This window comes from Carassius auratus, chromosome 15 (genome assembly GCF_003368295.1).
Source record: "Carassius auratus strain Wakin chromosome 15, ASM336829v1, whole genome shotgun sequence".
In the NCBI taxonomy this organism is placed as follows: Eukaryota; Metazoa; Chordata; class Actinopteri; order Cypriniformes; family Cyprinidae; genus Carassius; species Carassius auratus.
Window position 1 is genome coordinate 12,963,944 of NC_039257.1, and position 12,542 is coordinate 12,976,485.

The following is a 12,542-nucleotide window of genomic DNA, read 5'->3' on the forward strand; positions in this document are numbered from 1 at the left end:
TAACTCTCGAGCAAATCGTTTTTGGTACACAAATGAAGCCTATTTTCATTCGTGGTGATGTAGAAAACGAGCTACAAGCATGTTTTTCTTTCAAAACAAGCTTTCCTCCACTCTGTACAAAATACGCTGATCTCAGTGCTGTCCTGTTGATTATACTACAACACTTATTTTGAAAATAATTGCTAAAAATAATTTTTTTTTATGATTGTAGATTGTATTTCCTTCTTTAGGATTTCTTTTTTCCCCTTTATTTAAATTTTTTTATGATTTTGTTATTATGAAAAATATTCAATAACTTTATTGTTATTGGACATAATAGTTAATATCTTTACTGTAACACACTGCACTTTCACCAGTTCCAGTTCACACATTTCTGCTCTCCTGCTTATTTGACTAAAACACTAATTTTTTTAATAATTGTAATTTCCTTTTCATCTTGCTTGTGTAAAAGGCTTATTTCATGTTCTACAGCCTAAGCTCCACCTGTTGTGAGAGAGTGAATTAGAGTTCTCATTCAGCCGGCTGCTGTGTTTGTTTTGCTTTATGTAGTGTAGTTATATGTTTTATGTATAGTTTCACAAAGCTGAAGTTATAATTCGGTTTTTGCTTTAAATTTTGGAATTCTACAATTAAACTAAAAAATGCTGAAATGGTTTCTGGTAGAAATGGTTTCTGAAGTGAAATACAGAACAAGTGAGGAAGGGAAACAGATAGTACTCATTCAGTCATTCGCATGTTTATGCTGTGATAGTCTTAAATGGTAATATACTCACTTTTGTGAAGACTTCTGTGCACCTGTGTTTGATGTTATGTGAACAATTATTTAACCGAACATTAAGCTGCTAATGAATGAAATCCTAACTGATAACTGATAACGCAGATATGTGAAAATCCCTGGGGACAACGGCAGGTTCTAATATTTTTATTCAAGTTTAAACTGAATAGAAATGGTTACATTCATAGTGCATACATTTCCCCCCAAAGCAGTGTTACATGCATTAAAAACTTTTCAAAAGAACACAATATGTAAACTACATACTGAACATGTTTCTTTTTTCTTGTTCTCACAGGAACATTAAAAAATTAAAAAAATTCAGGTGCTAATAACTGACACATAATATATATTCTCACATTTATGTAACAAGTGAGATATCTTCTAAGAAACATTGTTTTCAGTCAAGTGATAAGGAATTCCCGAATCCTGATGCCGATCACTGTGCAAGTCCTGATGTAGACAACCAGTCAAACAGAAAGAAGCTCAGCAAGCCAGTGGCTACACCAACATACGTCAGCTGAGGGATGGATGCTGATGAGGTTACTAGATACACATAGGAAGGTCAATCAATATTAAATCACAAATACAAATTACAAAACAATAATAGAACTATTTAGATAAGGTTCTTAATGAGTGAACTCTTACATCTAGCAGGCACAGGGACACCTGAGGAAGAAGTGGAAGAGAATTTGAAATCAGTACAAATCAGTAACTAGTTATTTTGATAGAACTATTATATGATTCTTTGTACCGCTGTCAACTTTAGTTCTGACTGGTCCTGAGGAGACAATGGCAACATCAGAAGAGTTGTACACTGGAGACTGTACTTCTCTTTTCCTAACGCATTTCTACAAAAAAAAAAAAAAAAAAAGGTCTGATGAAATCCAGAGAAAATAAAGTAAACAAATTCAATTCTGTCATCAGATAAGCACGATTAGTTACCGGAAGCAAGGAGGCGCAAGTGGAGTTCTCACAGAGTCGGGTAGCACAATGCAGGTAGAAAGTGGAGACGGACAGGTTTTTGTGTTCCACAAAGCGGAAGGCCTCAAAGGAGAAGAGAGCTTCCTGGGATATCCCATTCCGATCGATCTTTGTCTGGGCATCACGATTACACCTAAAACAACAAGAGATGTGATTCTCACAAGAGAGTTAAAGTGTCTTCTCAACTCCTCTCTTTCAGTCTGCTTTTTATGAATGACTCACCCGATAAAAAGATCGTAAGAGGTGCTGAGGGCTGGATAAGGGCTTGTTGTGGCATAGCAACGGTCCAGCAACACATTGAACCTTAAAATACACAATAATATAGACAATAATATTAGGTTTGACTGATCTGTTAATGTATAATTAGCATTATTCAATTCAATGTTGATACAGTACGTTCAAGAGCTCCAGTGTTGTTACTGTTAACTAAACCCAAGACTGTTGAAATAATGGTTGAAATCAAATCAAATGTAAATATTAGGAATGTTGAAACTAACTGAAATAAATACATTTGAGTCGATGTATTAAAATGACAAAAACTGAAATAAAAATAAATGGAGCTTAATAGAAAAATTATAAAAAGCACATACTTAAACTAAAATTAAACTGAAAGCGGAAAATAAATTGGGAGTAAAATAGTATATACAGTACTATAACCCAGGAGAGTTGATTTTTCTTACTTGTTTGTGAGATTTGTTGCCTTGATCTGCACATATATGCGAGTTTTCAACTGCAGCCCAGATCCTGGGATCTGGAGTCTGGTTGTGTAGTCGGGAGTCTGTAAAAAAAGATAGGATGTCAAGAAACTTGTATTCACTGATTAATTAAGTGTTCTTTATTGAAAAGAACCTTACACTGAAAAGAGCCATGCTTAGAGTACTGACGAAGGTGCCATTGTTGTCCTTTACTGCTAGACTCACTCCTGACCTGTTGGCACAAAAAGACACTTTGTCACACAAGTTAGAGTGCAGAAACCTCCACCGAGAAACAGATTCTTGGCATTTATACTCACACGCCGAGCTCAGTGTTGTTGACTAAATACTGCAGTGGATATAGACATGAAAACTGGTACATCAGTTGTTGTCTGTAAGAGATAGTGCTGGTGCTGGGATCCCAGGAATTGATTAATCCAGAGATATTAACGGACTGGATTTGGGAGAAGTCGGAGAATATCCCTGATCCCACTTGACTGAAAATCTAACCAACAAACACGTCACACACATTATGGAAATCTGTAGGATTAAAAGTTCCACGCTGATTGCTTTAAAGTGAAAAGCTCTTACGTTCATATTGATGCCACAAAGGATGAGCGCCTCCTGAGAGATTGAGAAGTTGAACAGCAGGACGGGAGGATTGACAGTCCAGTCCGCTACTCCACGGCAGGCTGGGGTGCTAAACTTAGCATTGAGCGCCATTAGGGATTCGTTGTATCCCGCAAAATACATTGGACAAATGAGAACTTTTAAAAACATTTGACTGGTTCCACACACCACTGTCATGTCAGCGTTTTCTGAAAGATATAAGAATGTTCTGTTACTCAAGGTGCTTCTGCATTCATTTGAATAAATCAGTAATTTTTTTCCTTTAAACAAGATGCATGTATTTGAGAACCCAAACTAAGATCATTTTAATTCTGTTTAAAAAGTTTAAGAAGACTGTTAATTTTTCTCAAATGAGAATTGATCCCTTTATTTTCTCTTTATTTTCTTAATTCACTGGCTGACTTTTTAAGAATTTCTTCTTATTTTTTTTTGCCCGTGTTGTAAGAACATACTCATAAAGATACAAATAACCAACTGTTGTCCACACTCTTAAAAATAAGGGTGCTTCAGGATGCCATAGAAGAACCTTTTTGTCTAAATGGTTCCATAAAAAGCTTTTCACTAAAGGTTCTCTGTGGTGAGAGAAGGTTCTTCAGTTTTTTATAAAAAGGTAAGAAAGAGATGGTTCTTTAAAGAACCTTTGACTGAATGTTTTGTGGAACCATAAATAGTTCTTCTAAGGCTTCGTTGTGAAGAACCTTTTAAGTGCTCTTATTTTTAAGAGTGTAATACATCGTTATATCTTCTGCAGTTTTGCTTCTCGAGTAAATGTATTTTTTTTCATAATGTTTAGATAAAAATGAGACTAATCTGATTAAGAAAATAGTTTAAGCACTAACCTGCCAGTCTGTACGTGGGCTGAGTGAGGCATGTTGTGAGACCCTGACCGTCACACAGTAAAAGAAGGCTAGAAAAACACAACAGCTGGACTATTCTGATCATCCTGAGGCAAACTAAAAAAGACAAACCATTAGAAAATACAAACCAATCACGCTAACACTTCTTTCGGACATTTTTCATCTAATATGAATATACTTTAAGACAATAACTAGTCTGCTTTTAATCAGATCATTTTAGAGAGTAAAATAAACGTTACCTTTTGGATCTGTCAGCTCCTGATGTGTAACTTCTCCTTCCTTTCTTGCAGATTCTTCCAGATTTGGTATTTATACAGATGAGAAGGGTGGGAGAGAATACTTGACAAAAGACAGCAACACGAGAGTCTCCAGCGATCTCCAGACTGTTATCTATTCAGATCTGGTAACTAAGTTTGTCATCAATATTGTTGATTGAACAGATAGTTGCTAGAACCACACCTGGAACTGACGCATGGAAATAAAAGGATCTCAGGCCTCTTTCTTCATTAAGGTCTTGAGATTTCAATTCATCCTATTCAGTAGGGTCAAGCATCATTCAACGGTTAATAATACAAATATAATACCACTGTAGGGTCATGTAATTGGACAATAATGGAATGTACAATTTTTTAATAGTTTATTACGGGTTTAATGTTTGATGAAGTACAATTCTTATTCATAATAAAAAAAAATTATATTCATTTATTTATATAATTATTTGTGGAATATTATTATTTATTCACCCAAATCTGTATGACATCATCCAAAGCTTTGTGACTTTCTTTTTTCTGTGGAACTTTACTTAGAGAAATGCGTGATATATATATATATATATATATATATATATATATATATATATATACATATATATATATATATATATATATACATATATATATATATATATATATATATATATATATATATATATATATATATAATTTTTTCCCTGTGCAATGGAACTGATTTATTAGCAACAAGGTAAAACAAGTTAGTTGATTTATTAGCAACAAGTTATATCTTATTTTGTGTTCCCACAGGAAAAAAAAATCATACAGGTTTGGAACAACAGGAAGAGTAAATAATGACAAAAATAAATAAATAAATAAATAAATAAATACTAAAACTATTCCTTGAACAAAGGGTATAAGATAAATTTAACAAAAGAAAAAAAAAAGAAAGAAAATAAAAGATTTTGATACAAATAAACATAAGGGATATGATATACGAGACAGTATTTTCTAATGTATTATAGTTATATTCAACTATCCTCACTATTTTTATATTATTTTATTTTTAGTTTATGAGTTTCCCAATATGCTTTAACAGAGGTATATAATGTTTGGCGGGTGTAGTCACTTTGTCGCAAAGGTAGGGTGTTAAAGAAAGGTGTTTTTCACTTAACAAGGAGAGCTAGAATTTCTTTTTATGAATATTGGCACTAACTCTAGTACTTACATCATAGTTAAACACTTATTTCAACAAAAAGGTACCCCCTGTTCTTTTCTTAGGACAGCAAGCACATTCAGAGAATTCCCTTGATGAAACCAAGCACCTTTTCAATACATACAAAAAAGGGAATTCCTCTTGCAGGACAGAGCCATAACAATGATTCTCAAAGAGTTTCTTCAAAATGATCAGTACGCCGCTTTCAGTGTTCAACAATTAGTATAACATTTCTTAATTAATGTTTCTTAATAAATATACATAATGAGTATTTCAGTCATGTTGGAAAATTAACTAATAATTCATTCCCAGTATGTTTTTTTTTTCTTCATAGGTTTGGTTAACCTGTGAGAACTCAAACTCAATTTCAAACTTTATTTTTATGACCAGGTCATGACTGCACGCTTGCCCTTTAGCTTTATCCAGGTCAGGTACAAAAAGCTATTGTGAATAAAACAATACAATGACTTCCTCTGATTGAACTCTCTTTTTATTGAAAATATCACATCCCAGAGGATTTGAAATGATCAACCACTTTGCTTTGTCTGGAGCTCAAAGGTGTGCCCAGCTTCTGCTGTGCTTTCTGTTTAGGGATCAACTCATCACACCCTCTATAGACAATACCTGCACCCTCTTTATCGGACATTTAGTTTTTTACTGTAGCGGATTGTTTTCAGTGTGTGTATGTGAACTGACTGTCTTACTAATATCATCTACACTGTTGACAACTGTGACAGCTCTCTGACTGACAGGGTTTTTCATGACTATGCCACCCTGTGGCCACTGTTGATGTGGCAGATTTACAGTGCAGCTACACCGCAGTGTCATTGTGGAGTCAATAAGAAACCTGAGTTTGTACTTAGAGAATTTTTAACAATATGTGCATAGTGTCTGTGATTTTGGGCAACAATGTAAGCATTTACTTGTGTTCCTTTCTTGTTAAAAATATCTGTGAAAAAAAATGCAAAATATTTGATTAAAAAAAGAAAATAATTTAAAGTTATGTCCCTCAGTTTGAACTCAACCCTGTCACAATAACCATCTTATGACCATAATAATTTACACTCAAGTATGACATCATTTACCAGAATCATCATTCTGGTCTCTTTAATACAGAAAATCATTGGTAATATCATACTTTTTATTCATATTTTTGAGGCATGTTATAGTCAGGGAGGGCACTGTCAAGCTTACATCATACATCAGAAACTGCTCTGAAAATGTTGGCCATGCAGATGTGTTGGCCCATAAACAAGGGGACAATATGAGAGAGGGAAACAAAACCAAAAATGTAAATTTAAGGCAATGTATCCCTATCCCTACAAATGTCTTACAGTCTTCAACCCCGTCACACCTTGTCAGATTAATATTTTTAGGAAAAATATAGGGAAGACAGTATAGGGAAGTATTTCTTGTTGATCTGACATGTTCAGGCCTAAAACAAACAAAAAATGTGGTTTTAGTTGAAATTTTAAATGTAATATATATATATAGGCCTATATATAAAAAAATAATGAGCTGGTAGACAAAATTTGTATATTTTTAGCTTCAGTCCTATAAAATTGTAAAAATTATATGTATAATAAATGATACATTTGATATCATTAAATTGTTATCAGGGGCACATGAGCAGTAGGCACCTTTTATAACAATTTATGTGTTAAATCATTTTTAAATCCCATTTCGTCCGTTACGGGTTTGAGAAAAAGTTGTCAAAAGCTGAAAAAAACAAAAAGCGCATAGCAAAAGCGCCATAAAGCTCCTTCAAATGTAACAAATACTTTAATTTAAGAAAAACGTTTCGTTCTACTTATAAGGATATTATTTTTATAAAGAGGTCTGGTAACTTATTTAGAAATACGAAATGAAAAACTAGTGGTTCTGTGCGGGTTTTTCTCGGGTTTATCGTCCAGTCAGTTGCGTTAGTTCCAGTATAGTTAATTTCTTCTTTATTAAATCATATATTTTTCACCTTTCCTATTTTTATGGAACTACTTCAGTCATGTTTATTGTATGCTTACTGTAATCGATATTCGATGACACAGCCATGACCATCCATTTGACTGGATTTCTTATTAGTGCAAAAAGTTCTCTAAATTACCTGACAATGTTCTAGAACTCTATGGATCGATATTTCCCCCGTTTTAGGAACATTCTGCTGTGTAATATGCGGAATTCTGCTGGCGTTCTCCATCTCTGAAGGCTGCAGCGGCCGCGCGACGTGATTGGCTGCTGCTGCGCTCGTCTCATGTTCTGGACTGTTCTCAGGAAGAGACTTTAAGCGCATAACAGCGCACTCCTCTGCCTTCTGCTGCAGACACCGCGCGCGTCTCGAGCTGCGACACCACAGGTGATTGACAGACTCACAGCGTTTCTGGTGAGCATTATGATGAATGTTGCGTTTAAAGTTAAAGAGTTTCATGTTTTTTTTTTATTATAAACAAACTATTGCACAGTAGAGTACTAAGACGTACCAATATGCGTTGAGTTTGATGCTTTTCGGGCTTGATAGTTTAGCAGATAACGGTACAGTTTACTCAACAGTCAAAATAACGACATCATTAATTCATCCTCATGTTTTCCCAAAGCTATGACTTTCATTTTGTATTAAATCATAAAGTAATGATAGGCGGAATGTTTGGAAATGACAGACGCTGTCATTCCGCTAACATTTCCAACACGAAGAAATTACAAAACTGTAAAAAAAATTATTAGCGCTAGCTAACGTAAAATGTTATATGAATATTTTCACTGCATTCGATCTGCATTCTGAACCAGCGATAATATGGAATGTTCTAGAACGTTAATAACGGATGCCATTCGAGTGTTGTGCGCGGGTTTGATTGGGGACTATGGAATGTTCTAGCTGCAGATGATTCCAGGATAAGACACTCCCAGTTTTTCCAATTCAGGAATGCTTACGGAAATCACAAATGTTGCATAATAGTTAACGAGCAAACGACGGGAAACTGAACCTTAACCTTCCCTCAGAGGCAGTCACTTATCTTAAAGGGATAGTTCACTCAGAATTAATATTTTGGCATTTTACACAGCTGGCATTCTTTCAGAACTTTATTTTCCACAGAAGAAAGTCTTATAGGTTTGGGATGACATGAGTAAATGATGACTTTTTTTTGTCATGGTTTTTACTTATAAACACATAATCACTAATTAAACAGAAGGAATGATAAAGCTGTTGTCAAGTGCTTTCCTCATATCTATTTGAAGGAGCGTATTTTAACACAGTGACAGCTGATCCGCTTTGTGGTCCATGTAGGCCACAGGATCATCTGAAGTCTAGTGTGCCAGTAAAGCTTCCGAGTAAACAGCCATATAGGGAAACAAAGAATTGAGCTATGAGTAGGATATCAAACAAACATACATTCCTTATTTGGAAGGCTTAGGTTGAAAGCTTAAAATGTATTTCATCGTGACTATTAACCGCTGCCATGTGTGTTTGCTGCCAGCAGAAACCATGTCAAAGGGACCAGCAGTTGGCATTGATCTGGGGACCACCTACTCCTGTGTGGGGGTCTTTCAGCATGGCAAAGTTGAAATCATTGCCAATGACCAGGGTAACAGGACCACGCCAAGTTATGTAGCATTCACAGACACAGAGAGGCTGATTGGAGATGCTGCCAAAAATCAAGTAGCAATGAACCCCACCAATACAGTCTTTGGTAAGCAGCTTTATTCCTGATATAATTTTGAGATTTTTTAAAAATCTATCTTTATCAACCATTACTGGACATTTAATTGTGCATTAGATTTTCCTGTAGATTTACATTTAGATTACACTCACTCAGTTAAGATTTAAACACATAAATAACTTAATAACACGGTTATTAAGTGTAATCTTTGGCAAATCTGAAAATGAGAATTGTACATTAACGGTCTGACATCTAAATGTAGCTAAATGTTTTTAGTCTTCATTTAAGCAAAATAGTATGAATCTGCATGAATATTTATAAGCTTATGTATTGTTGAACACGTTCAGAGTTTGTCGCCATATTTGTTTCTGTAGATGCAAAAAGGCTCATTGGACGGCGGTTTGACGAATCTGTTGTGCAGTCAGACATGAAGCATTGGCCATTCACTGTTATAAATGACAGCTCACGCCCCAAAGTTCAAGTTGAATACAAAGGAGAGACCAAGACCTTTTACCCAGAGGAGATTTCATCCATGGTGCTTATAAAGATGAAGGAAATTGCTGAGGCTTACCTTGGAAAAGTAGGTTTCTGTCAAAACAGTGCCTGTATTTGCTATAATGCTTCTGAGAAACCGTCTCCCTTGTTGCTGTAGGTGTTAAGATGTTGACATGTCTAACATGTCAACACTGACAGGCTGCAGTTTATTAGAGCATGAAAGAGGCCTGTTTGAATAACACATCTTAAACATGGTACTTTCTGATTCAGAGGATGACTTCAGTAAAAAGAATCGGCTGTTACACTTCATGAATCTGTGTTCACAGACCATCACGAATGCTGTTATTACGGTACCTGCTTATTTCAATGACTCTCAGCGCCAGGCCACTAAGGATGCTGGGACTATCTCAGGTCTCAATGTTCTACGAATCATCAATGAGCCGACTGCTGCTGCAATTGCCTATGGTCTGGACAAGAAAGTAAGTGTGCTTCTTTTACTTACAACAGTATTAAAGCAGTAATTGTTGAATATAACTGATGACTTTGTCTGGAATCAGGTTGGCTCGGAGAGAAACGTCCTGATCTTCGATCTTGGTGGTGGCACTTTTGATGTGTCCATTCTTACAATCGAGGATGGCATCTTTGAGGTCAAGTCAACAGCCGGAGACACTCACCTTGGCGGGGAAGACTTTGACAATCGCATGGTCAACCATTTCATCTCGGAGTTCAAGCGCAAGTACAAAAAGGACATCAGCGACAACAAGAGGGCCGTCCGTCGGCTGCGCACAGCATGCGAGCGGGCAAAACGCACTTTGTCCTCCAGCACTCAGGCCAGCATCGAAATCGACTCTCTTTATGAGGGAATCGATTTCTACACTTCAATCACCAGGGCTCGTTTTGAAGAGCTCAATGCCGATCTCTTCCGTGGCACGTTGGATCCGGTCGAGAAATCCCTCCGTGATGCTAAACTTGACAAGACTCAGGTTCACGAAATTGTCCTTGTTGGAGGATCCACCCGTATCCCAAAGATCCAAAAGCTGCTCCAGGACTTCTTCAATGGGAAAGAACTGAACAAGAGCATCAATCCAGATGAAGCTGTCGCATATGGAGCAGGTAATGAAAATGGACATCGTTTTGAATGGCCTAATCTTCTATAAATGTCCTATTAGAGACATATTTCCTTTTTATAGCTGTCCAGGCAGCCATTTTGTCTGGAGACAAGTCTGAGAATGTCCAAGACCTGTTGCTCCTGGATGTTACTCCTCTGTCCTTGGGAATTGAGACTGCTGGCGGCGTTATGACCATCCTGATCAAACGTAACACTACCATCCCAACCAAACAAACACAGACCTTTACCACTTACTCCGACAACCAGCCTGGTGTCCTCATTCAGGTGAGGAGATTTGTTTTTTCGTTTTTTTTTTTTGTCCATGGTTTCTGACAAAGTTTCACAAGTAATGCATTTCTCTACTGTAGGTGTATGAGGGTGAAAGAGCAATGACTAAGGACAATAACTTGCTGGGAAAGTTCGAGCTGACGGGCATCCCTCCTGCTCCGCGTGGCGTACCCCAGATTGAAGTAACCTTTGACATTGATGCCAATGGCATCATGAATGTCTCTGCTGTAGACAAGAGCACTGGCAAGGAGAACAAGATCACCATCACCAATGATAAAGGTAACATAACTCTTGATGTCCTGAGTGCCTTTGGTTATTGGAAAGCGAAGTCCTAATCAATGGTCCCAACTTTTCCAGGACGTCTAAGCAAGGAGGACATTGAGCGCATGGTCCAGGAAGCTGAGAAGTACAAGGCTGAGGATGATGTTCAAAGAGAAAAGGTTGCTGTTAAGAATGGCCTTGAGTCCTACGCCTTCAACATGAAGTCCACAGTTGAAGATGAGAAACTCAAGGGCAAGATTAGTGATGAGGACAAGCAGAAGATCCTTGACAAGTGCAATGAAGTCATAAGCTGGCTGGACAAAAACCAGGTATGGTTCTCAACCTTTGTGTCCGAGATAACACCAGTTATGTTTTTTCAACGATAGTACTCATTGCCTCTTATAATTTCTGTACAGACAGCTGAGAAGGACGAGTTTGAGCATCAGCAGAAGGAACTAGAGAAGGTGTGCAACCCTATCATCACCAAGCTGTACCAGAGCACTGGTGGGATGCCAGAAGGAATGCCTGGGGGCTTCCCAGGAGCTGGAGGTGCCCCTGGTGGAGGTGGATCCTCTGGACCAACAATTGAAGAAGTTGATTAAATCCTTCTGAGAAAGCTTCTCACTGTTTGGAGCACCTTCATAAGTATGCTTTCTCTTTCACGTTTCTCAAAGATTAATTTTTGACCAGTTGGGAGTTAAAAACTCATGAGTATTTGTTTTACCTGCTTGCTTTGTAGCTGTTCTGAGCAGCATGTTTTTGGTCCCATCCATGTTAAACATATGTTAAAAAAATGCTGCATATGCATCACATTCTGGTGTGTTGAACACTGACAATAAAGTATTTGCTGTTCACAAAGTGAATGCTGTGTGGTTTGAAGTGAAGTGAAGTGACCCATACTTGGCTGAGTATGGGTGAAGTGACCCATACTCAGCCAAGTATGGTGACCCATACTCAGAATTCGTGCTCTGCATTTAACCCATCCGAAGTGCACACACACAGAGCAGTGAACACACACACACACACACACACTGTGAACATACACCCGGAGCAGTGGGCAGCCATTTATGCTGCGGCGCCCAGGGAGCAGTTGGGGGTTTGATGCCTTGCTCAAGGGCACCTAAGTCGAGGTATTAAAGGTGGAGAACTGTACATGCACTCCCCCCACCCACAATTCCTGCAGGCCCGGGACTCAAACTCACAACCTTTCGATTGGGAATCCGACTCTCTAACCATTAGGCCACGACTTCCCTAAATACCTTGTATACTCTTTGTTCTTCCTTAAAATAAAAAGCCTGAAATATTGCAGTGTATGTAAACTGATTAAAAACTATCTACTAAACTCAAAAGTTTGGGGCC

General features: G+C 37.2%; 1 protein-coding gene and 1 pseudogene across 1 annotated transcript; one reads left to right on the top strand and one right to left on the bottom strand.

The window, feature by feature from the left end:
• Positions 1-824: 824 nt before the first annotated feature.
• Positions 825-4,306, bottom strand: LOC113115540 (zona pellucida-like domain-containing protein 1). The gene is made up of 11 exons (XM_026283122.1): positions 4,175-4,306; positions 3,918-4,031; positions 3,040-3,266; positions 2,769-2,953; positions 2,611-2,683; positions 2,437-2,534; positions 1,979-2,059; positions 1,718-1,889; positions 1,527-1,623; positions 1,421-1,441; positions 825-1,318 (listed from the first exon to the last, which is right to left on the bottom strand). The coding sequence occupies exons 2-11, from the start codon at positions 4,018-4,020 to the stop codon at positions 1,212-1,214; spliced, it is 1,164 nt and encodes a 387-aa protein (XP_026138907.1). The 5' UTR covers positions 4,021-4,031; positions 4,175-4,306; the 3' UTR covers positions 825-1,211.
• Positions 4,307-7,714: 3,408 nt separating this feature from the next.
• Positions 7,715-12,046, top strand: LOC113115157 (heat shock cognate 71 kDa protein-like; annotated as a pseudogene).
• The last annotated feature ends 496 nt before the right edge of the window (positions 12,047-12,542 follow it).

Excerpts from the sequence above, each read along its gene's own strand:
- LOC113115540 (XM_026283122.1), bottom strand. The coding sequence starts at position 4,020 with ATGATCAGAATAGTCCAGCTGTTGTGTTTTTCTAGCCTTCTTTTACTG. Across the intron at positions 2,954-3,039 it reads TTTGTGGCATCAATATGAAC|ATTTTCAGTCAAGTGGGATC; the intron begins GTAAGAGCTTTT and ends TTTGTTGGTTAG. Across the intron at positions 2,684-2,768 it reads AACAACACTGAGCTCGGCGT|GTCAGGAGTGAGTCTAGCAG; the intron begins GTGAGTATAAAT and ends TTGTGCCAACAG.